This window comes from Patella vulgata, chromosome 2 (assembly GCF_932274485.2).
Source record: "Patella vulgata chromosome 2, xgPatVulg1.2, whole genome shotgun sequence".
NCBI classification, from domain to species: Eukaryota; Metazoa; Mollusca; class Gastropoda; family Patellidae; genus Patella; species Patella vulgata.
Genome location: NC_065880.2, coordinates 80,979,350 through 81,006,368, shown reverse-complemented (window position 1 = coordinate 81,006,368; position 27,019 = coordinate 80,979,350). Strand labels below are relative to the sequence as shown.

At 35.3% G+C, this 27,019-nt stretch overlaps 1 protein-coding gene across 1 annotated transcript; it reads right to left on the bottom strand.

The window, feature by feature from the left end:
- Positions 1 to 429: 429 nt before the first annotated feature.
- Positions 430 to 17,518, bottom strand: LOC126810725 (hemicentin-1). Its single transcript, XM_056098390.1, has 17 exons — positions 17,395 to 17,518; positions 16,657 to 16,710; positions 13,669 to 14,022; positions 11,353 to 11,625; positions 10,017 to 10,340; positions 9,004 to 9,258; positions 8,617 to 8,871; positions 7,675 to 8,022; positions 6,697 to 6,966; positions 6,124 to 6,429; positions 5,201 to 5,455; positions 4,814 to 5,068; positions 3,992 to 4,339; positions 3,004 to 3,273; positions 2,398 to 2,703; positions 1,337 to 1,624; positions 430 to 488 (listed from the first exon to the last, which is right to left on the bottom strand). The coding sequence occupies exons 1-17, from the start codon at positions 17,444 to 17,446 to the stop codon at positions 430 to 432; spliced, it is 4,272 nt and encodes a 1,423-aa protein (XP_055954365.1). The 5' UTR covers positions 17,447 to 17,518.
- Positions 17,519 to 27,019: the final 9,501 nt, after the last annotated feature.

Sequence of the window (27,019 nt, the reverse complement as noted above, 5' to 3'; positions counted from 1 at the left end):
ATGGCATGGTCGACTACCGTATTGATAAGGCATCTTAATGTTGGTATATTCGGTGGCTGAATCAAACACAGTACCCAACGAGCCAACCAACGTTGACAAATCTAAAGATATCGCCGTTATACGGTTTATCAGATAATGAAATGTATTAATTAGCTTACTTTTAACGACAACATTTGATGAATCGGTGACACTTCCAATAGCATTGCTAGCCGTACAGCTGTAAGTGCCATTTTGAGTGATATTGGTAGTATAAGTAGCATTAGTAGAAACTACCACGTTGTTATATTCCCACCTATAGTTACAAACTGGTTTACAATCAGATGAACAGACAAGACTAACATTTTCTCCATATTGCACATTTACAGGATCTTCAGTTGGTGTTATTATAACTGATGATGGTCCATCTGGAAACAAATAGATAAACTACATTTAGTGGATATATATTACAGGATCTTCAGTCCGGGTTGTTATAACTGATGATGGTCCATCTGGAAAAAAACATACACTACACTTAGTGGATATATACTACAGGATCTTCATTCGGGGATATTATAACTGATGATAGTCCTTCTTGAAGGAAGATAAACTACACTTCGTGGATATGTATGTAAACGGAGGTATATGAGTCATTGGTTTCAACAAATGATAAGCGACCACCTGTAATATTTATACTGAACCGTTACAAAGTAATTTTAAGGGATAAAGAAGGTTGGATGGCATAACGGTTAGCGTGTGCGCGCTGCTTCATAAGGTCTGTCATTGAGTCATCTGGCGTGGTTTCGATCCCCCGTGTCCAAACTCGTGGGTTTTCTCCGGGTCCCCCGGTTTACTCCCACTGCTTAAGTCTCCTAGGCGCAAGACATTAAATTAAAAATTGAACCATGTTAGTCCCGAAATGACCTAATTTGTGTGTGTGTCTCTCTCTCCCTCCCTCCCTTAAGCAACATATTGAAACAACACGATTGAGGTCTGTCCCAAGTGTTGTTTCGATATATTACGTAATGTCTCAATCTCGAGACCATTAAACAACTTAAAATAAGACACTCGCATATGCTTTGCAATGACATACGTCACGCGGGTCCAAAATTTCAAATAGTATAAATAAGGTACGTTTGACATAATACTATGGTCCGTATCATTATTTGAAAAAAAGTAGCCTATGTCAACATCAAAGGATGACGTCACATCAGTATTTTAAAGTAAGTCGATTGTAGTTATTCTTAAACAAGAATGACCCTTTGCTGATTAATATAATATAACTGCGTCATAAAATGGTGGATTTATTACACAAACGTACAACAGGTATTTACAAATTTAAAGAAAACAACAAACGTACAATTCACTTGAACATTAGTAGATTCTGTCACTGGAACATTAGTAGATTTTGTCACTTGAACATTAGTAGATTTTGTCATGCTTCCTAATGTGTTGGTTGCTGTGCAAGTATAGACACCACTGTGACTTGTATTATAAATAGCCATATTAGAGACAATAACATTGTTATATTTCCATGTATAATTACAGCCGGGTTGACAATCAGCAGAACAGTTGAAGCTTAGAGATTCTCCACTTGTTATTGTTACTGGATCAGATGATGGTGTTATTACTACTGATGATGGTTCATCTGAATTGATAATAATAAACAATACATTTAAATAACATAACAAACTTCATACTGCTGATTAAAGCCATTGAAATTTATATATCCTAACATTTCCGAATTATAAATTATCGGGTTTTATATAAAAGAATATATCCTGGCTTTAATTAGGTCATCTAGTTTAAACTGATTGGGTGTGACTAGAAGGTACACATAGGTCAAATAACGAATATATCCTATCCTGTCAAACAGTAGATGAAATAACGAATATATCCTATCCTGTCAAACAGTAGATGAAATAACGAATATATCCTATCCTGTCAAACAGTGGGTGAAATAACGAATATATCCTATCCTGTCAAACAGTGGGTGAAATACCGAATATACCCTATCCTGTCAAACAGTAGATGAAATAACGAATATATCCGATCCCGTCAAACAGTAGGTGAATATATATCCTATCCTGTCAAACAGCAGGTGAAACAACGAATATATCCTATCCTGTCAAATAGTACATTTGCAAGTTATGCCTGTGTATGATGAAACATGGTGTCAAAGGTCATTGTTCGTATATATCCACGTTCAACAAATATGTTACGATTTTCTGTAAATGGATGTGCACGAAATAATAAAATCGTTAAAAGGCAGGTTTATTGCCTTACTTTATTATTATCACAGGGATGCAATGCACCACTTCGAATCACAATATGCGCCACGTTTGTTAGTTGTGTCGGAGGTTGGTCATACAGCTGTCATTTGTGACATGGAATTACAGATACAATAATCAGTATACTCACACTGAACTTGTAATTGTATAGATTTGTAAGTTTCAAAGAGAGTATTTGATGACGGTTCATCTTCTACATGGATACATCTATATCTCCCAGTCATCGAACGAGTAGCCATGTTGATCACCATTGAGTTTCCCTGTCCAGTGTTATAGAATGAGCCAGATAATGTATCCCATATATTTGTACAGGTAATACCATTTATGTTATTACATGGGTAGCCATCAACAGAACACGTTATTGTTATACTGTCGCCTTCATTAACTGTTATAATATCACTCGGTGGATTGATTGTTATGAAACTTCTGTCTTGAACTGTAATATTAATATACATATTTTAAATAATTTTGTTTAACTGAATTGCATGAAATTGTTAACTCAGTACAGACCAGATAACACAAGTCAATATAAAACTATATTTTATGTAGTTATGTTTATTCAAGTACAGCATTTATTTTTATCTGAAAGTATGAAAATTGTTCTTTTTAGTCCGTCTTTGTTTGTATTACAGCAGAAAAGGTACACAATCTTATTTCTTGGCTCGATACGCCCAGTAAGACAATTTTTACAGAAAGAAGCAACAATTGAAATGATTTACAATGTTTCAATACATACCGGATATTCTTAATGACCGTTTTAGTTCAGAACCATAATAAGTGACAATACATGTGTACAGCCCTCCCAGAGTAGAGTTGATATTATTTAACGAAAGCTGACTTGTTGATGCTACTAAATCAGTTCCCTTCATCCATTTATATTGACAGATACCAGTACATTGGGCTGTACAAGTTAAAACATCGGATTCTTCGGATAGTAAAGTTAGGTCGTTGGTTGAAGATATAAAACCAGTTGAAGATGTTATCTTAATATTTTTAATTCCAGGTTCTTGTAAAAAGAGGAATTATTATTATCAAACATATAAATATGATAAGAATACTAACAATAATTACCACAAGTATTAATGATTTTCTTACAGTGCTTATCACACCTGGCTGGGAATAAATGAAATGAAATGAAATGGGGTTTAACGTCCTGCTGTTTTGCTCCGAATTGGGCTTAGGAAGACGGGCATACGCCATACAGTGTGCTATGAGGGAAATTGTGCCCGGACAGCGGCACCACGACTTACTCTTATATCGAATTCCAACTGTCAGGGGATCTTTTACGTGCACGCCAATGTGTACACGGGACCTCGGTTTTTCGTCCCAGCCGAACGACTAGACAGCTGTACTTGTCAGACCCTCGGCTGGGAATAAATTGGTAGGATGGTATTACTAGTGTAAATACGGGGGTGATTCAATATTTAACTTCTCAACCTAAAGACTCTATATTAGATAAAATATTACGGGCATAGACACCTTTTTAGTCTACTACAAAATCCTAAATTAACTATTTAAATTTATGATTTGTCTCTTTTCAACATGTCTATTTTTCTGTTCGATTGGCGGCTTCCTCTTCTAGAATTGCCGTTTTGGGCGCTATGCGAATTACTAGATTACTGCTTTGACCACAAATCACACCTACACAAATAATTTACAGGCTATTAGATCAATTTGTACACGATGAAGTCCCATTAGCCCAAAATCCTTAATAATGTGCCTACCTGTTGAATTCAAATACACAGTATCACCTATAGATTTTGTAGTATCTGAACATCTCCAATATCCTGTATCTCTCCCTGGGTCGAAGCTGCTTATAGTTAGGGTACTTATTGTCCAATCACTTTCTGCACCACTGCCAGAACATGTTATTGACATATGGCTTATATCCGGAGCGTCGTTTTCCGTCAATCTAAAACACCCATTCATGAAGATAGTGATCATACCAGGTGGACCCGACCAGGTTAATTCGTTTTGGGCAAATGCAGAACATGTTAGGGTCACTGAAGAACCTGTTGTAACAATGGTTTCGGATGCTATTAATGTCATGTTTGGTAACTGTACAGAAGGAGCTGAAAAGATATATATATGGCACCATTAATATGTATAAGTATTATCTGGTGGACAATGAGAACAATAAATCATGATTCTCCACGTGTTCTATCTTATTACTGGATCCGACGGTGGTTTGCTGGTGGTGATCCACCTGAGGTAAAATTAATATTTAAAATTACAAATTAGATTGTTTTAAACAAGAAATTATGATTCTCCACTTGTTCTATCTTATTACTGGATCCGATGGTTGTGCTGGTGGCCCACCTGAGGTAAAATTAATATTTAAAATAACCTTTTACACATAGGTATTCAAGAACAATTGGTAATTTATAGAGGTAACGTTCGGAAGAGTATTATTTCAACACTACCAAGCAAGTGACAAACTAATCTAATTTTTAATACAATTGGCTTTATGATATCCATATTAATAAAATGTGGGTTAAGAAAAACAACTTAGTAAATAATCATATTAGAATTTCAATAAACCTTACCATTTACTACAACATTAGTAGATTTTGACTCAGTTCCTAGACTATTGGCCACAGTACAAATATAGATACCACTCTGACTTGTATTAATACCATTAATGGTATAAGTAGCCATAGTAGAAACTGTAACATTGTTATGTGTCCATGTATAATTACAATCTGGTTGACAATCAGCAGAACAGACGAGACTTAAAGATTCTCCATTTGTTATTGTTACCGGGTCTGATGTCGGAGTTATTACTATGGATGATGGTCCATCTAAGATAAAACAAAAACAAATTAACTGAAATATACCATTATAAACTAGATTCATTTAATGTGTTATTAATATGTTTGGTCACGAAGAACCGTTAATTAAAATAATAATATTAAAATTTCAAAAATACTTACTATTTACTACAACGTTAGTAGATTTTGTCACATTTCCTACAATGTTGGTTGCTGTGCAAGTATAAATACCACTGTGAGTGGTATTAATACTATTGATGGTATAAATAGCCACAGTAGAGACAATAACATTGTTATATTTCCATGTATAATTACAACCGGGTTGACAATCAGCAGAACAGTTGAAGGTTAGAGATTCTCCATTTGTTATTGTTACTGGATCTGATGATGGTGTTATTACTACTGTTGATGGTCCATCTGAATTGATAATAATAAACAATACATTTAAATAACATATCAAACTCCATACTGCTGATTAAAGCCATTGAAATTTATATATTCTAACATTTCCGAGTTATAAATTATCGGGTTTTATATAAAAGAATATATCCTGGCTTTAATTAGGTCATCTGGTTTAAACTGATTGGGTGTGACTAGACGGTACACATAGGTGAAATAACGAAAATATCCTATCCTGTCAAACAGTAGATGAAATAACTACTGTTATATCCTATCCTGTCAAACAGTAGGTGAAATAACGAATATATCCTATCCTGTCAAACAGTGGGTGAAATAACGAATATATCCTATCCTCTCAAACAGTAGATGAAATAACGAATATATCCTATCCTGTCAAACAGTACATTTGCCAGTTATGCCTGTGTATGATGAAACATGATGACAAATGTCATTGTTCGTATATATTTACATTCAACATATATGTTACGATTTTCTGTAAATGGATGTGCACGAAATAATAAAATCGTTAAAAGGCAGGTTTATTGTCTTACTTTATTATTATCACAGGGATGCAATGCACCCTTTAGAATCACTATATGCGCCACGTTTGTTGCATGTGCCGGGGGGTGGTCATACAGCTGTCATTTGTGACATGGAATTACAGATACAATAGTCAGTATACTCACATTGAACCTGTAATTGTATAGATTTGTAAGTTGCAGTGTGAGTATTAGATGACGGTTCATCTTCTACATGGATACATCTATATCTCCCAGTCATCGAACGAGTAGCCATGTTGATCACCATTGAGTTTTCTTGTCCAGTGTTATAGAATGAACCAGATAATGTATCCCATATATTTGTACAGGTAATACCATTTATGTTATTACATGGGTAGCCATCAACAGAACACGTTATTGTTATACTGTCTCCTTCATTAACTGTTATAATATCACTCGGTGGATTGATTGTTATGGAACTTCTGTCTTGAACTGTACGATTAATATATTTTTTAAAAAATTACAAATTTTAATTGATAAAACAACTCAATATAAATGTATATCTTATGTAGTTATGTTTATTCAAGAACAACATTTATTTTTATCTGAATGTATGAAAATTGTAATTTTCAGTCCGTGTTTATTTGTATTCCAACAGAAAAGGTACACAATGTTACTTTTTGGCTCGATACGCCAACAAGACTTTATTTTACAGAAACAAGCAACAATTGAAATGATTTACAATGTTTCAATACATACCATATATTCTTAATGACCGTTTTAGATCAGAACCATAATAAGTGGCAATACATGTGTACAGCCCTCCCAGAGTAGCGTTGATATTATTTAACGAAAGCTGACTTGTAGATACTACTAAATCAGTTCCCTTCATCCATTTATATTGACAGATACCAGTACATTGGGCTGTACAAGTTAAAACATCGGATTCCTCGGATAGTAAAGTTAGGTCGTTGGTTGAAGATATAAAACCAGTTGAAGATCTTATCTTAATATTTTTAATACCAGGTTCTTGTAAAAAGATCAAACATATAAATATGATAAAAATAATAACAATAATTACCACAATTATTAATGATTTTCTTACAGTGCTTATCACACCTGGCTGGGAATAAATGAAATGAAATGAAATGGGGTTTAACGTCCTGCTGTTTTGCTCCGAATTGGGCTTATGAAGACGGGCATACGCCATACAGTGTGCTACGAGGGAAATTTTGCCCGGACAGCGGCACCACGACTTACTCTTATATCGAATTCCAACTGTCAAGGGATCTTTTACGTGCACGCCAATGTGTACACGGGACCTCGGTTTTTTTTCGTCCCATTCGAAAGACTAGACAGCTGTACTTGTCAGACCCTCGGCTGGGAATAAATTGGTAGGATGGTATTGCTAGTGTAAATATGGGGGTGATTCAATATTTAACTTCTCAACCTAAAGACTCTATATTAGATAAAATATTACGGGCATAGACAACTTTCTAGTCTACTACAAAATCCTAAATTAACTATTTAAATTTATGATTTGTCTCTTTTCAACTTGTCTATTTTTCTCTTCGATTGGCGGCTTCCTCTTCTAGAATTGCCGTTTTGTGCGCTATGCGAATTACTAGATTACTGCTTTGACCACAAATCACACCCACACAAATAATTTACAGGCTATTAGATCAATTTGTACACGATGAAGTCCCATTAGCCCAAAATCCTTAATAATGTGCCTACCTGTTGAATTCAAATACACAGTATCACCTATAGATTTTGTAGTATCTGAACATCTCCAATATCCTGTATCTCTCCCTGGGTCGAAGCTGCTTATAGTTAGGGTACTTATTGTCCAATCACTTTCTGCACCACTTCCAGAACATGTTATTGACATATGGCTTATATCCGGAGCGTCGTTTTCCGTCAATCTAAAACACCCATTCATGAAGATAGTGATCATACCAGGTGGACCCGACCAGGTTAATTCGTTTTGGGCAAATGCAGAACATGTTAGGGTCACTGAAGAACCTGTTGTAACAATGGTTTCGGATGCTATTAATGTCATGTTTGGTAACTGTACAGAAGGAGCTGAAAAGATTTATATATGGCACCATTAATATGTATAAGTATTATCTGGTGGACAATGAGAACAATAAATCATGATTCTCCACGTGTTCTATCTTACTACTGTATCCGACGGTGGTTTGCTGGTGGTGATCCACCTGAGGTAAAATTAATATTTAAAATTACAAATTAGATTGTTTTAAACAAGAAATTATGATTCTCCACTTGTTCTATCTTATTACTGGATCCGATGGTTGTGCTGGTGGCCCACCTGAGGTAAAATTAATATTTAAAATTAGATTGTTTTAAACATTAGTTTAATGGGACTTAATGAAGATTAAGCTTTATATCTGGGGGTCGTATATGTCTAAAATGTCTTTATGCGAAATGCAAAGAGGCATTGAGTACAGAGCAATAACCTTTTACACATAGGTATTCAAGAACAATTGATAATTTATAGAGGTAACGTTCGGAAGAGTATTATTTCAACACTACCAAGCAAGTGACAAACTAATCTAATTTTTAATACAATTGGCTTTATAATATCCATATTAATAAAATGTGGGTTAAGAAAAACAACTTAGTAAATAATCATATTAGAATTTCAATAAACCTTACCATTTACTACAACATTAGTAGATTTTGACTCAGTTCCTAGACTATTGGCCACAGTACAAATATAGATACCACTCTGACTTGTATTAATACCATTAATGGTATAAGTAGCCATAGTAGAAACTGTAACATTGTTATGTGTCCATGTATAATTACAATCTGGTTGACAATCAGCAGAACAGACGAGACTTAAAGATTCTCCATTTGTTATTGTTACCGGGTCTGATGTCGGAGTTATTACTATGGATGATGGTCCATCTAAGATAAAACAAAAACAAATTAACTGAAATATACCATTATAAACTAGATTCATTTAATGTGTTATTAATATGTTTGGTCACGAAGAACCGTTAATTAAAATAATAATATTAAAATTTCAAAAATACTTACTATTTACTACAACGTTAGTAGATTTTGTCACATTTCCTACAATGTTGGTTGCTGTGCAAGTATAAATACCACTGTGAGTGGTATTAATACTATTGATGGTATAAATAGCCACAGTAGAGACAATACCATTGTTATATTTCCATGTATAATTACAACCGGGTTGACAATCAGCAGAACAGTTGAAGGTTAGAGATTCTCCATTTGTTATTGTTACTGGGTCTGATGATGGTGTTATTACTACCGTTGATGGTCCATCTGGATTTATAATAATAAACAATACATTTAAATGACATAAGAAATGGCATACTGTAATTTAAATAACATAACAAATAATGTAGTTTAAACCCATTATAACTTATATTCTAATATGGCCGTATTATAAATTATCGGACCAGTTAGCCCAATATATCCTGGGTCATCTATTTTAATCTGATTGGATCTGATTGGATTTGACTAGAAAGTACACAATAGGTGAAAAAAAGAATATATTCTATCCTGCCAAACAATAGGCGAATTAACGAATAAATCCTATCCTGTCAAACAGTAGGTGAAATAACGAATATATCCTATCCTGTTAAACAGTAGGTGAAATAACGAATATATCCTATCCTGTCAAACGGTATATTTGCCAGTTATGCCTGTGTATGATGAAACATGGTGTCAAAGGTCATAGTTCGTATAAATTCGTGTTTAACATATATGTTATGATTTTCTGTAAATGGATGTGCACGAAATAATAAAATCGTTAAAAGGCAGGTTTATTGCCTTACTGTATTATTATCACAGGGATGCAATGCGCCACTTTGAATCACTATATCTGCCGGAGGGTGGCCTTCGATTATGTTACATGGAATAACAGATAAAATGATCAACATTGAACCCGTAATTGTATAGATTTGTAAGTTTTAAAGTGAGTATTTGATGGATACATCTATATATTCCAGTCATCGTGCGATTAGCGATGTATTGTATTATATTGGTTAGACACGAATAGATTAATGAGAGAAACTTACACGGAACTAAGACTTGTATTGGCAAAGTTCTATAAGTAAACCAGTGAGTATTAGATGAGTCATCGTCTATAGCATAAATGCATCTATATATTCCAGCTTGCGACACAGTTGCGTTGTTAATCACAAAAATATTTGTATTACTGGGATTAATTATTGCCACATTAGCTACATTAGGTAAAGCATCCCAATAGTTCTGGCACATATACCCAAATAGGTTGCACATAGGATCTTTTTCAGTGAAGCAATTTATAGAAATGGTCTGCCCTTCAAATAATGTTACTAAATCTCCCGGTGGATCAAATTTAATAAAATCTCTTGATAAGACTGAAATTAAAATGTTACAAAAATATATATTAAAGTTCGTTAATTTGTAGTGATGTGTATGGATACACCATAGAGTATGAGAGATAAAAAAGGACGCCTTGCGTGGATTTATACGCCAGCGCACAGCATGTTAAACATACATTATGCAAGAGCTAAATCTGCCTATTGCAGGTCTTTCTTTGGGCCTGAAATCTTATCTAAATCATTAATTAGACATCAATTAACTTATCCAGACCATAATCAACTCTCGGTGTCAACGCTAGCCTGCGATATTTATTGGATTATGATCCGATTTGCTGCTCATCTTTCATTCATGATTTAATCATGAAATGGATAATCGAGACTATGTTTTTTTTTTATCGTACCGGCTTTAGTAATGATGATCGAGGCTAGGTCGAAATTTCAATCGCTTTATTCTCGGTTCATAGTGGATCAATTTGAGTGAAATTTTCAGCAAATTGCCTTTACATTATCTAGTTTTTAACTATTATAGTGAGAACTCCCAGCTCTTTATCTAATCTCCCATAATATATCTTTAATTTAGCCATGCGTATGGAAGCGCCATAGGGTATGAGATGAATAAAATGATGTTTTCCAAGGATTCATACGCCAGCATGTTAATATGGTCAAACACATAAAACTATACCTCGTCCATATGCGTCGGCCCATTCAATATATTTTGTAATCTATCAGTCTGCGATATTTGCAAAGATATTTCACTAATACCTTCACATATTAAATTTAATACGAATATTTTACTATGCATCTCTATAACACTTGCGGGTATATACCTTGAAGCACGATCCATTAACATGGACCATCGTGTCTAAACTAATTTTAACAACTGTTGGTATAAACTGTACAAATCTTAGAGTAGAGATCAAGCAGTGATACTTACCGATTACTTGTATGCTTTTAGTCAGCCCCCCCCCCACCCCCACCCAGGATGTCAGGATTTTTATTCACATTTTATTAACTGTACAAATCTGTAGGACCAAGCAATAATATTTACCTAATACACTTAAGCTTTTAGTCAGTTCCACACCATTATAAGATACATGGCATATATAAAGTCCACCCATAGTCGAGTTGATATCATTTAGCGGAAGTTGACTTGTAGATGCTACTAATTCACCACCTTTCTTCCATGTATACTGACAATTACCAGTACATTCAGCTGTACATGTTAAAGTCTCACTCTCTTCTTCCAATACTGTCATATCATTAAGTCTGGTAATGAGACCCGGGGTTGATGTCTCTATGTCAATGTTTTTCGGAGAATTACCTGTAAAACAGACAATGTGTTAGCCCACATTAATATAATTAATGAATGAAAGTATGGTTAATGACATGGCAGCACCAACCGGGTTATATTGGGTCAATATATTTCGGACAGTTTGAATCAAAAACTAAAATTAACAATGCATAAATAAAGCAGTGGCTACCAGGCAGAATACCCCCACATTTTGCAAGAGATGGGTAGAGAACAAACTAGAAACAAAAACGATTGTTTGTGGAATCAGGGGCCATTATCCAGAAAGTTATGGTCTGAAATGCGCAAATATCAAATATGTTTTAAGTTCCATCATAATCGGATGTAACCTTTGTATTACATACTTATACACAATTTGCGTACAAATAGCGGCCATTTTGCCGGGTAGTTTCATTTCGATTTTCCCGAAATTCGAATTCAACCTTCATTATGGTGGAATGGTGATATATCTAAACGGTTTTTAAAATCGGAACAAAATTGTGACCTTACGTTGTTTTTTTTTAAATCGGATACAAATTATGACCTCTATAGGGACCACAAGCTCAAAACGCGATTTTTCGTACAACAAGGGCCATAATTCGGGAATTTACGATTCGATATGCGCGAATATCGAAAGAAACCAAGATCTTTGGGTTATAAACATGCTTTTCAAGTTTAATCAAAATCGGATAAAAATTGTGACCTCTAGGAGGTCCACAACCTTGATATACCAGATGTTTACACTATTTGCGTACAAGGCTCGGCCATTTTGTCCGACAGTTTTAGTCCGATTTTCACGAAATTCGAACTCAACCATCATTAGTGTGTAACGGTGATATACTAAAACGGTGTTTTAAATCGGATTAAAATTGTGAACTCTAGAGGGACCACAAGTTAAATCGCGATTTTTCGTACAATCAGGGGCCATAATTCACTACGTTACGATCCGATATGCGCGAATGTCGAAAGGAACTAATATTGGTCTATTTTCGTATATGTCGTCACTTCCTGCTATCAATTTTAAAGTTTAAGTTATTTCAGCTTTTGAAATAAGTACCATTCAGATAGCACACAGTTCAATTCTGTACAATATGTACTTATTCCGAAAACACGAGGAAAAATAACAAATAATATTCCTAACAAAAAAACAAAAGTTTTTACACTATGTAACCTAGGTAGTAGTATAACAACTAATAAATATATTTCCCTTTAAAATAATTAGCTACTGTGTATATAGCGCGAATAAACTGTTTAATGGCTGGTAACGGTAAACACGATCGAAAAAAAAAATAATAATCCGAACAAAAACAATAGTTTTTAAATACTAATAAAGATATGTCGAATTAAAATAATTATATTATGTGTATATAGCGCGAACAAACTGTTTAATGGCTGGTAACGGTAAACACGAAGAAAAATATAATAATAATAATCCGAACAAAAACAATAGTTTTTAAACACAAATAAAGATACGTCCCATTAAAATAATTTTATTATGTGTATATAGCGCGAACTGTTTAATGGATGGTAACGGTAAAAAAAAAAATAACCTATATCCTCGAAACTTCTACTACGACAATAAGCATAGCTGGCAACTTCTTCTCTGGAACTAGCATTTAATTAAAACGATCGTTTAGTCTTACTATTTGTTAATTTAAAGCTGATATTGGTTCTCAAGTAACCGATTATTAAATTATTTGTACTACTGATTATTTTACTTTTATCCCACACATAAGTTGTAAATAATAGGATTTCTATTTAATAATATGAATAGATCTCGAAGTAAAAGGCGGCTAGCGCGGAAGTGTTCACTGCACTGTACAGTCGCGGATCTGACGTAACTCCCCTTCACTCAAAAGTATCTCACCAGGGGGGCAATCCACAACCGCAAAACACGAAAAGGGATCATATCATAATCGGCTACGTGGCTTAAATTAGATCTATTCAATTTAGAGACAAGGTATTTGAAATAAGTATTTGAAAAATATACTAAAGAACCGACGAATACAATCGTGATTGGCTCATTGTGGACACGATATAGTGCGATTAGCCCGAAATTATTAATAATGTGCCTACCTGTAGAATTCAAATACACAGTATCAGCTATAGATGTTGTAAAATCTGAACATTCCCAATATCCCGCATCTCTCCCTGGGTCGAAGCTGCTTATAGTTAGGGTACTTATTGTCCAATCGCTTAATGCACCACTGCCAGAACCACATGTTATTGATATATGGCTTATATCAGGGGCATCTGTTTCAGTCAATCTAAAACACCCATTCCCATTCATGAAGTTTGTGATACTACCAGATGGACCTGACCAGCTTAATTCGTTTTGGGCAAATGCAGAACATGTTAGGGTCACTGACGAACCTGTTGTAACAGTGGTTTCGGATGCTACTAATGTCATGTTTGGTAACTGTACAGGAGCTGAAAAGATATACATATGGCTTCAATAGTATGTATAAGTATAATATGGTTGACAATCAGAACAAAAATTATAATTATGATTATTACTGGATCCGATGGTGGTGCTTTTACTACTATTGGTGGTGATGGTCCACCTGTTATAAAATTAATAACATATCATTTTAAATTAGATTGTTTTAAACATTTTAGTTTAATGTGCTCAAGGAAGCTTAAGCTTTATATCTTGACGATGCTATATAACATTCGGCGGTACAAGTTAAATCATCGGGGATTCCTCGAATAGTAAACTTAGGTCGTTGGTAAAAGATGTTATCTTAATATATTTAATATCGGTGACTTATTAAAAGAGGACTTATTATTATCAAACGTATAAATATAATGTTATACACTTTAACTGTTACCCACTTTAACTTCTCTTTAATCTTAAACCGTTGAACAAATATATCTAGGTTATAGAGTTGGTGTGGCTGCCTACCACACCAACCCTACACCAACCCTATAGTCTTGATATATTTGATTGCGGACGGATTGGGACCCATTTTATTAGAATAATATGGGGCATGGAATAGTGTATGACAAAACCATAACCATAAACAACGGAAGTGCAATATCATGCACGTCACTGTGTAACGAGCGACCATTTTCCACCCAACCTTATTTGTGAAGATGATGAAATGAAACATAGTACCATAGGGTAATCAGATAAAGAGACGAATTAATTTAATAGCACGTGAAATTTATCAGGGAATGTGTAAAATATGCGATCTGTGTTTTGTGAAATGGACCTCTGGTTACGCCAGATATACGCCAAAATGACGATAGAGATCATGTATTTCTCAAACATTTTCAATGCAGAGGGGAGCGAACCCATAAGCCCCCCCCCCCACACACACACACACACACAAACACATACACCCAAAGATACATTGTCTCAGGAACCTAGCACACACCCTCACGCGAAAATTCCTGGACCCGCCCCTGCAGTATTGATACAGAAACAGATAATTCAAACTTATCAACAATTCCTTCGTGAACATCACAGATCGTTTTAATAACCCGAGTCTTAAGTACCAATGCATCAGAATAACCATAAAACAGGGTGGTCGTTCAAATGTGGATATAAGTATCAACATTAACATAAATACTCCTCGAGGACTATTCTTTTAAATAAGGCTACTCGACAATTCGTGATTGCGGGCATTTTCAACGAAATGTCATTTTTTGCGATAAAGTCACGCCAAATTGTCCTATTTAATTGATCGGCAACATATATTTTAAGATTCATTTAAATGGGACCATAATTGAAGGCGGCTCTAGAGGTTCCACAAACTTGTCCAATTATTCACGTTTACTTAAATGGCAAAGGCCATAACACAAGAAGTTTCAACTTTCTACAGATCTGTAAATACTTAAGTTTTATCTAAATCGGACCAGTAATTGTTCGTTCTAGAAACTTTTAACATAATTCACATTTTCGTAAAAGGCGAGGGTCATAACCCAAGAAGTAACGGTCTGATGCAGACAAAAATCGGACTCCTCCAATATCTTTTAATCGTTTAACTATTGTCGTACGTCATCTAAATAGGTAAAAAAATATGGCCTCTGGAGGTACCAAAACCCTCGTGCATATTTCACAATTATACCTGAAAGGTCGAGGTTCATAATACAAGAAGTGTCTGTTTCGACGCACACCAAAAACAGATCTATGAGAGATATTTAAGATATATATATGTATATAAATTTACATTTCATGTGAACCAACGGCTTACAATAATACTAATCCCAACACGTCCCTATAGTAATTTTAGTATTTGTATGAAATTTAGTACACAGTAATACTACCCCCACCACGTCCATATAGCACTATAATAGCAACCTCCCTAGAAGTTTGGTTGTCAGTAATACTACCCTTGGCTAAGTGGGTAAGACGCTGGCTCGCTAGCCTGGAGGTCGGGTGTTCGATCCCTGTATTGGCCGAGAAAGTTCATCCAGATTTTCCGGCGTGGTTTCCCCTTGTCAGTGATGCAGGACGGAGGGCCTGACAATGAAAGCTGTCTAGTCGTTCGGATGGGACGAAAAACCGAGGTCCCGTGTACAGATTGGCGTGCACGTAAAAGATCCCTTGGCAGTTGGAATTCGATATAAGAGTAGGCCGTAGCGCCGCTGCCCGGGCAAAATTTCCCTTATAGCATACTGTATGGCGTATGCCGACTTCATTAGCCCAATTTAGGAGCAAACAGTAGGACGTTAAACTCCATTTCATTTCATTCCAATACTACCCTCATCTCCACCCTGTAGTAATTTTAGTACTTGTATGAAGTTTAGTAGTCAGTAATACTATCCCATCACGTCCTTATAGCAGCCTCACTAGAAGTTTAGTTGTCAGTAATACTGCCCCACACCACGTCTCTATGGTAATTTTTGATAATCTCAGATAGTTTTCAGTGTTACGTAGGAAGCAGTTGAGGTTTGGATTTTTCAAAATATTAATATACATTTTGTTATGTTTTAAAACAGATCTTTGGAATAAAATATATCGAACTTTTCTTCCAAATAAATTATATCGTAGATAAATAACCCAATGTAATTGATGAGGTATTTGTTTTAATACATTATTAGTGTTATACAACTCACCTGGGGAGGTCAATGCAGCTGCCAATGTGAGGGTCGTTCCAGTAGAGAGTGCATCTGTCAAAATAAGAAGACGATATAGGATTAGCTGTTGTTAGTTTTATATTACATATTTTGATATACATGTACATGTAATTACTTATCTAAATTGACTAATTGCTTTAAAGTGGACAAGTTAATCTTTACTCCGAACCCTGATCGTTCTAATCTGAACGCGCTGTCTTATCTATTTACCTTTTCTGAACATCTATAATTTAATATTACTTAACATGCATCTTAGTCATTGATTCAGTTTGTACCTATAATGTAAATATGTTAATTTATATCACATTTTGTATGATATTTTTAACTCTTATCATGTATATGTTCAAATATTTCTGGTTTAATTATTCTTAATATATTAAGATGGCGCTAGCGACTGGTTATAAATATAAGACGAAATACGGACAATTATGTTCATTCATATTGTGCTTAGTTATTCGCCTCGTTAATTTACACCAAATGTAGTTAGGGTCGAATATTTTCCGGGAAAAACATAGGCACACTAGTTTAGTTGGTGTTAGTAAGAAAATAAAGCAATTAAATGTTACGAGCGTATTTCACCCATTTAGATCATCGACAAAGGTGTGAAGGTTATGGTGCTTGTTACTGTTCTTGATTAAAAACAACAGATACAAAAACAGTTCGATTTAAAAATAATATCAAAATCAAGAATGATATTTATTAGCAATGTATACTTACAATCTACATATATTCCTAAAAGTAGGCAGAGAAAGGGAATTCTGCCGCCCATCCTTATTTTGACGTACTGAAAATAACCCACCGTTACTCCTTCGCGACTGATATGCAAACGAAGTAAGTCAAACAGTTTGATAGCATTTTATAAAGTTACGTATACCTATATGTCAATGCAAACCGGATACGAATACAATCTTAGTGGGGATCTTTCAATAGATCGGCTGTATAAGCTATTGCATAAAGGAGGGTGTGTAGTGTATCTATACTCAGACCCATTATCTACAATACAATATTAAAGACACACCCCACGATATATCCTCTGTTTACTGTGATCAGGGCCCTGTTTCTCGAAATTTTAACTAAAGATAAAATCCAATTTTAATAGATACTTCAATTTTGATTGGCTAAGCACTAAAATCAATCTAATATTATCCAATCAAATTACTAAAATTTCGTGAAACAGCCCCCAGATCATGAGCTCTAAATGCTCCTTTCAAATCGTTTACAACCAATTAGACCTATTCTATAGCAATGGCGACTATTGAATTTGAAAGCTATTTATAGTTAAAGATACATTATAGGAGATTAAATAAAGAGCTGGCAGTTCGCACTATAATAGTTAAAAACTAGATAATGTAAAGGGAATTTGCTGAAAATTTCAGTCAGATTGATCCAGTCTGAACCGAGAATTTAGCGATCGAATTTTCGGTCTAGCTTCAATCATCATTACTAAAGTCGGTACGATAAAAAAAAAATATAGTCTCGATTATCCATTTCATGATTTAATCATGAAGTAAAGTTGAGCAGCACATCGGATCCTAATCCAGTAAATATCGCAGACTAGCGATGACATCGAGAGTTAATCATGTTCTTGTTTTGTTAATAAATGTCTCATTAATACTTTATATAATTTTAGGCCTAAAGAAAGACCTGCAATAGGTAGATTTAGCTGTTGCATAATGTATGTTTAATAACACAACACACACACACATGTCAGCATTCCTTTTATGTTTTCATCGTTTACAGTGAAACAAAGTAGTACAGCTTTACGGTTGTGCTAATATTTTTACTATAGTAAAAGGTAAAAGTTAAAGCCACTCTTAGGTGTTAGATATTAGAAACTAGGTTTTTGCTAGTACTGTCTACTTTATTAAGCTTCTTCGGGCAGAACTGTTAAATTGTTAAATATTAGAAATAATGTTGGTTTAGGAAAGAAAACTGGGTTTTTGGGAGTACTTTCTGCTTTATTAATATTCTTCGGACAGAATTGTTAAAAGTTGTTTTAGGAAAGAAACCTGGATTTTTGCGAGTGCTTTCTGCTTTATTAAGCTTCTTCGGGCAAAATTTACAGAGCACGATGTGTTTTTATGGACATTTCTGTGATAAGGAATCGGCCATTATTTAACGAATGAAAGCATATAGGCCTATCCTGTTACCCAATCCTGTTCGTATTGAATAAAATATAGTTTAAAAATAATGAAGGCATATCATATCAATAAAATAGCAATAACATATTTACACTGGTGTCACAATATCCATAATTCTATTTACACTGGTGACACCATTACGTTGCGTAGAACAATATACATTTCTATTTACAGTCTATTAGAACTTAAAGGAGCCAAGTCTCTAACTCAATATCATCCAGTTTTCGACATTGAAAACACGAATTATTTGTCTATTTAAATCAACATTGATGTTGTTATCTTACCGGTAAAAGATGGGCTACTGATATCCAATATTTAAGACAAAATAAACATTTTACCATTGGTACACGAATCGTGTACAATGCGTTTCAGCGCCATTTGTAACACGAGACTCGAAGAACGAGGCTAGATATATTCAACAAGTCATGCCAAACGATGACGCCATATTCTTATCTGGAGAGCATGCACAATACATACTATCGGTATAGACTGGAATAACCAGACGCTAGAGATTGCCATTCGATTGAGACTTCTGGCGTATTTCGCCGAACATAACTGATTACAGATTAGAGTAAAAACGGAAACCATTGAATGTAAATCATTTTATATACATTCATATAACATTATTATATGCGTTGCGACCCATTTGTATCAATTTCTAGGTCCCAAATATTAGCGATTTAGCTCCTTTAAGTTTGAAGTAGACCAATATAATAATTACATGTATATAAAAATGATTTGCGTAGGCGCACGGGCTCGAAGAATGATTAGGGGAGAGGGGGGGGGGCAGAACTTAACTCACTGGTTTGCACGAATAAAACTCCTTAACGCCGTCCCATGAGTAAAAATAAAATAAATATTTGAGTAACGTCCTGGTTGACTAAGTGTGCAAATAATAATATATAATATAACGACGATGTTAGAAATCGTATATGTATAACATCAACGATAAATATATATTTGGTATACATTTGAAGCATGACGTGATTTTTAAAAAAATTTAATACCCACCAGAAGCCTTTTTTTGAAAGGTGTTTCACGTTTCAACGAAGATTAATCTAAAAATATACTTTTGGGGCGGTGGCTGTGATTCTCCTAAAACGGCGAATGGCGAACGTCAAAAAAATAGGGATAATGCGACTTGATGATCGGGGTTCTTTTATTTCCCGTGTATTTTTTTATTCTGCTATAAAAATTAGAACTACCCGGAAACTCACAACGAAACGAAGAAAAGCCATGTGCTCATGTGCTGATAAAACAAATGAAATGGGGTTTAACGTCCTACTGTTCATCTCCTATATTGGGCTAATGAAGACGGGCATACGCCATACAGTGTGCTATGAGGGAAATTTTGCCCGGGCAGCGGCACTATCGCCTACTCTTATATCGAATTCCAACTACCAAGGGATCTTTTACGTGCATTCCAATGTATACACGGGACCTCTGTTTTTCGTCTCATTCGAAGGACTAGACAGCTGTCCTTGTCAGGCCCTCCGTTCTGCACCACTGACAAGGGGAAACCACGCCGGAAAATCCAGATGAACTTTCTCGGCCAATGCAGGGATCGAACATCCGACCTCCAGACTAGCGAGCCAGCGTCTTAACCAACTAGCCACCGTGGCTCCCCTGATAAAACAAGAAGGCGTGTAATTTAAATGCCGTTTAAAGACATGTCTTCTCTTCACTTAATTCATTAAATATTCTCTTATATGTGTTAATAATTCTACGCTGATGAAATAATAAATATTTGCCAAAATTGAATTTCAAGATAATTTAAATGGACAGATTCGTCTGAATTGTCGCGGGGGGTTGGATGGCTGAATGGTTAGCGTGCGCGCGCTGTATCATAAAGTCTGTCATTGAGTCGACTGGCGTGGTTTCGAATCCTCGGTTGTACGTGACAAGGAGTAGGGTCGCCTGTCCAACCTCGTGGGTTTTCTCCGGGTCCTCCGGTTTCCTCCCACTGCTAAAGACCCCTATGCGCAAGGGAATTATTGAAATAAAATTAAACCATATGTTAGTCCCGAAATGACCTAGTTTGTGTCGAGTGGACGTTAAACCCCATTTCTCTCTCTCTCTCTCTGAATTGTCGCATACTTTGTAATGTAAGCATATCCGACTAAACTGAGTAGTCAAATAAAACATTGCCGATCACAGACTTATAGTCAAAGTGCCTTTTAATAAATCTAACGAAACGAAGAAATGCCATTTGCTGATAATACGAGAAGGCGTATATTTTAAATGTCATTTAAAGACATGTCTTCTATTCACTTAATTCATTAAATAGTCTCGTATGTATGTTAATAATTCTACGCTGATAAAATAATAATTATTATTTGCAGTTTTGCGAGAAAATTTTGAAAATTTAACTGCCGCAAATGTGTTTCTCGGCTATTCTAGCCCGTGAATTAAGCAACTTCAAACATTCCAATCGGTTTGCAACCGAAACCCCTCTCTATGCCGACCTGAATTCCAACCATCCAGACTTTTGCAGCTGCATTCACAAACAATAATCGATGTCCGAAAAATGTCACACAAAGCTTAGTGACTCCAGACAAAATGCTTTAATCTATAGTCAACTCAGTATAAATTCGGGATATTCAATTACTAGAGAAGTAAACATATTGTTTTATTAGATTTCGGACACTCTATTTTGCCAACTAGATGAAATAATTTGTTTTGTTTTCTCTTTACCCGTCTGCACAAAAAGTCAGATTGTCTGAAGGTTAGGGGGCAGCTGTACCCCCCCCCCCCCCCGCCGCCGCTCCCGCCCCACTGGTTCGTACGCCTATGAATTGATTTGAATACGTTTCTTAACGTTCGTGCTTTTTTGTATCACGATTTCTTTATCTGGTTCAAGGATAGTAAACAAGTTAAAACCATAGGCGTACGGGCAATCCGACTTTTCGGGCAGACGGGTAAAACGAAAAAAAAATATTTTATCTACTTGGCAAAATAAACTGCCCGAAATCTAATAAAACACCAATTTTACTTTTCTTTTAATTGAATACCATAAAATTGACTGAATTGATTAAACCATTTTGTCTGGAGCCACTCTACTTTGTGCGACATTTTTCGGGCATCGATTATTATTTGTGCATGCGGCTGCAACAGTCTGATTAGATGGTTGGAATTCAGGTCGCCTTAGAGTGGGATTTCGGTTACAAAACCATTGGATGTCTTTGGAGTTGCTTAACTCACAGGCTAGAATAGCAGAAAAAAGCATTTGTGGCGGTTAAATTTTCAAAATTTTCTCCGGGAGGGCGAGGCCCCCATACCCCACGACGATTGATTGATTGTTTGGGATTCAGTTCATCCAGGTAGGCCATATTAGAACACATTGAAGTTACTGTATTCACAGACTGGATTAGCAGGAAAACGCGTTAGCAGCAGTTAAATTTTTAAAATTTTCTCACAACGATTGATTGGTTGATAAGAATTCGAGTCAGCCACCTTAATTAGGCATTATACCACTTTCAAGTTACTTTATTCACGGGCTGGAATAGCAGAAAAACGCGTTTGCGGCCATCAAATTTTCCAAAATTTGCTTGGGGGTTCCATACACGGTAAGTTCCACTCCTTCGCCTTTCGCAGAAAACCGGCGCCACTGTCTGTAAAACCCCGAAATCTTTTCGGGCATTTCGGGTTCTGCCCTCTAACTGTCATCGAGCCGTACGCCGATGGTTAAAACCACCGTCGACTGTAGATATTCGACTATTATTTACATTGGGTGTGTCGACGTTTTAATATGCTCGTAGTACAAAGAATAGTGAAACGTACCATAAATAGTATATGAACAAGTTGTGAATACTTACATGTAAGAAAGGGTCGTAAACACTGCATGGGTGGGCCACTCAAATGTGTTCATCCCGCCATTGCAAATTGTCAGGTATAAAAAAACCGATGTAAAGATAGCAAAGAAATGGCTGAGTCTAAATGTTAAGCATTAATCATCCAATAACAGCTCACAAAAAGGGAATCACAACTCATTGAAATATGGCTGGGACTCCTTTTCCATTACATAACCCACAGAAGAATTGACATGTTATTATTTTCCCAAAATATAAAAGTAATTATTCAACACCACGTCAGGATGATGATAATTAATGTACAGTTATAGAGCTAGAAATCTAAATACTTTTTAATGTTTCTGAAAGAAAGCTTTACAATAACTATACAGGGTAAGGGCACCAAAATAACCTTAATACAGATGCTGGTGTAAAACGGCCTTGTGCCCATTCTCCCGCTGACTATGCTTTGAAAGCAGAAACCAGTAATATGATTTGCCCATGTTCTGGTTTGATTCTAATTGAGTGAGAGCAATGAAACTTAGTGTGTCGTTCAATTACATCAGTACCTTCATTTCCTTTTGTGATAAATCGTTAGACATTTTCGAAGCGACATTTTCGATATATATAGCGGTCATCACATTACCCACGTTAAATCTCAAGTTCAACTCCTGTTACTCGTTCTACGCCTGATCAGCAAAAAACAGAAAGAACAAAGGAAATAAACAGTGTGAAACGGGCGGGCCCGAAAATTCTAACAATGTTACAATAAGAAAGCACGTGTCTTCTTCTTTTATTCGTGTTTAACGTCCGCTTCAACCGAGGTTTGATAGCATTATGAAATCAAGAGGGTAGCAATATCAGGTCATCTTCAAGTAAGCATACGCTATGTTATATTGCATATAAGTAAAATAAAAATATATTTCAGCGCTGGTGATTTTCATAACCATTTTTAAGATGTCCCCAGAATTACATTTGGAACCCGTACAATCACCCTCGTCCCAACTCACAAAAACAGTTGTCCAAGGAAGATCCTATACACTTATAGATATATCCGCACAGTGCTAGGAAATAGTGCTACTAACATAAGATTGTATTGTTTAATTACATCCATCATGGACAGCATACACAATTTACAGTTTAAATAAAAGTTGATAATATTAGAAAACATATCATTGGTCATTATGTTCGCGCCATTGGCCGGATAAAATTTCTTTCATAGCACACTTTATGATGTATGCTCGTCTTCATTATCCCAGTCGAAGCAGAACGGTAGGACATTGAACCCCATTTCATTTCGCTCCCCAACCCTCCACAGCAAATAGTGTACATTGTATATGCTAGATAATCATCTATATCAACATTATCAATTTCCCGCTAGTTTTAGGCATATACCCCACCAACGGAAAGCAGAGCCATTGTTAAAGGATCCTATACATCTATTTATACATTTAAAGTCGAAAAAAGTAATGTTTTACTAAAATGGGCATAATTTATACGTACATCACACTCCTTCCCCTACGCAAAGCAACTCGGTTGTCCACAGGCATGCTATACACTTTTTTTTTATAGTAATTTGTATTTATGTTGTAATTATTCTTGCAGGATATGAAACACAACAATTACTGATTTTCATGATAGCATTTAGAGCTAATAGTTTAATATACATTAAGATACATTAATACCAACTTACACATTACAAGCGAACAACTTCAAAGTGTTCTAAAACAATATTATGAACATGCGAAATACTGTTTTGGATTCAAAATATACACCGGGAAATTTCAAGTTAAACAATTAAATGTAATGGCTTAAAGCATTATCCAAGCAGGTAACAGACATCCCACGATGTTTAAATAGGTTATCATCCAGGAAAAGAGAGATGAACTTCCGGATCCAGCACCATAGATTGTTACTGAAGAGGAAAGAAAATGAAAATATTTAAACAAAAACGTCCACTCGATACAAACTAGGTCATTTCGGGACTAACATATGGTTCAATATTATTTCATTAATACGCTTGCGCGTAGGGATCTTTAGCAGTGGGAGGCAACCGGAGGACCAGGTGTAGCAATATCGTCGTTGCGACATTGTTTTAAATTTATAGACAAGGAATAGAGGAATAAGATGGTTTAAAAAACATTTTTATATTTACAGAGTATTCCCTATTGTCAGTATATTAGCTATGGTATGAGTTTATTTAAAACGCAAATTAATTGTTTATGTAATTGTGTGAGAATAACAAGAAAGAGGGTCTGAATTCAAGGATAGATTTTGTCGAAAAACATCTGACGGAAAATTACGATTGCTTCATTTGGCTTGTTTGACCGATCTCTATACTTATTTACTTGATATTTGACCAATGAGATAATTGAACGTCCAAACCCACAGCTACAAAACTATTATACTGGTGAGAATTCGTTAGACAACAGCTTGGTTCTAGAAGGGAAAAGATGTAGAAGTTTCTATTCAACAGACTCATCCAAATCGAGTCTGGCTGGCTAGTGTTTGAGAATAACTTTAATTAGGGTTTCACACTGCGTTCGGATTATTAGGCTTTTGTCTGAAAGACTATTTTTTTTACTAAAATTATTATTATTAATATTTTTTTCCGCTGCAGCCTATTTCTCCATGATCGGAAACAGATATCGATCTGAAACCAAATTTTCTATTGGGAAACCATGTGGTGGCTACTCCTTAAAACAATTTTGAAACTTCTGCGCAGACCGAAAGGGGCCGAATTTCGTGCGGTGCATAAAAATTAAAAAACCGCCGTAGCTTCGTCAATTCTATACCTATTTTCATACAAATGACATTTTCAGAAACCCTGAGTCTTTTCTCGGACGATAGCAGTTGAAAATTTTGAAATTTCGAAACTTCTTCGCTGACTTCTAGCGTTCGAAAAATGAAAAATTTTGTTTAAAACACAATTTTTGTTTTTTTTCAAAATTTTCAAATTTGACCTACATTTTTGGATACCTGAAGACCATCCGATACCAGAAATATAAGTTTCATTCCGAGTTATCGCCCTTTATTTTTCGATTTTTTTCGAATTTTCTGCCCATTTCCCAACCCTTATATTTTTGGGAAAGGATAAATCGATAGTTCTGAAATTCCTGGAACATAAAGCTATATAGTCAGACCGCTGCATAAAGCAATTTCAAAAACGATCTGGAAACCGGAAGTAGTCGAAATAATGATAGATATTTCGAAAAAAATGCAAAAAATGGGTGTTTTGGGGAAAAACTTGATTTCTCCGTCCAGTATCAATGGATTAAACGAATTAAACTTTCGTTGAGTGGCCCGAAGAATGGACTGTCGAATGAAGCCCAATTTATACGGATACTGTTACCAAGCAGCAAAATATGACAAGCAGAAAATCAAGTATTTTCTGATTTGGAGCGTTTTTGGACGCCTGTATCTCGAAATCTTAACCGCAACTTTTTGTTAACTTTCTCTATCGAGAGTCCATTCGATAGTCTTGTGAATTATGCCATCCAATAAGACTTTGAAATGTCTGGAATACGATAAAAAAAAAAAAAAGGGACTGAAAATCGAAAAAAGTCGAAAAATCGTGAAATTTTGCAAAATGCTCTATTACTTTATTATTTAAACAAATTTTTACAAAAAGATTACAGATTCGGATAGCTGACCTAATTACGATTCTAACGATGTATAATATGTATTGAGTTATTGAAATTTAATTTTCGATATTTTGACATTTTTGCATTTTTGGCACCTTTGAACATAGGATTTCTCAGGGTCATTTTATCTGATCAGATAATGTAATATATCATTACAGAGCCCTGCCGCTATTTAATTGCCCAAACTGGTTATTAAAACTATTCCGCCAATAATCTCCATACCGGAAGTATTCAAAAAATGTAAAAAAAAGGTTAAAAAATTGTCGCTCTTGCGAAAAGCTGGATTTCTCGGTCAGATATTACAGGACCAAAAGAAGTAAAGTGTCTTTGGATAGCCCCATTAATGGACTATTATATGGCTATTATTTTCGATGGTTAGAAAATAAATTGTAGTACGCCGAAAATCTAGTCTTTTCCGTTTTTGGAGCCTTTTTAGACGTCTTTTTCTCGAAAACGACAACTCCGATTTTTCTGAAACTTTTTTAACGTAGAGTCCTATGGGTGGGCTATGGCGTGAGTCCAACAATAAAAGCATTGAAATAACATAAGTTGTCCAGAAAGAGCCTCAATCTTGGAAAAAAGTTGAAAAATCCTTACATTACTGAAAATGATCTTCTAATTTTCTTTCTTTGAAAAACAGCTTAATGAATTATTCTGAAACTTCTTGTACAGAAGGTAAGGTAACCAAACAACTTGTTAAAGCTATCCCGACAATGATCCATAAAACGGAAGTAGTCGAAAAAATTGTGGATATTTTGAGAGAAAAAAA